At 37.3% G+C, this 402-nt stretch overlaps 1 protein-coding gene across 1 annotated transcript in view; it reads right to left on the bottom strand.

The window, feature by feature from the left end:
- LOC119592612 (RNA-binding protein 26-like) overlaps nucleotides 1-402 on the bottom strand; it is a gene marked incomplete at its 5' end in the record, with an annotated part of 5,957 nt that extends 5,555 nt beyond the window's left edge. The window contains 2 exon segments of the mRNA XM_037941496.1: nucleotides 110-241; nucleotides 373-402. Coding sequence (XP_037797424.1) covers nucleotides 110-241; nucleotides 373-402 — 162 coding nt within the window.

Raw genomic sequence — 402 nt, 5'->3', positions numbered from 1 at the left:
ACTGCCATAATCACACCAATCTGAATGTCTTTGAATATATTCACACAATCACCAAAGAAACTCCAAGAAAGATATACAGATGAAACTGCTCAGCTTTACACATACTTACCTGTGGGTTGTGCCAAAATAGCTTGATAAACCTATTGTTGAGCACTGCCTCTGTACTGCGGTATGCTGCATTTGCTTCTGAATGGCTTGCAAATGTCACCAGGGCTGACTCTGGATTACCTTCATTTTGGACCTATCAAAGAAATGTAGATATATCCTATGAAATTGAATGTAGATAGGAGTAGGATATGCAATTAGATCATATCCTTTCTGCATATGAAGAAAATCATCACAATCAAATATCAATTCCCTATTCACACGTACCTGAATATTGACAATAGTCCCAAACTTTGC

The sequence above is a fragment of the Penaeus monodon genome, chromosome 30 (assembly GCF_015228065.2).
Source record: "Penaeus monodon isolate SGIC_2016 chromosome 30, NSTDA_Pmon_1, whole genome shotgun sequence".
Lineage (NCBI taxonomy): Eukaryota > Metazoa > Arthropoda > Malacostraca > Decapoda > Penaeidae > Penaeus > Penaeus monodon.
Note: the sequence above shows the minus strand (reverse complement) of the source record. Positions and strands in the feature narration are given on the sequence as shown.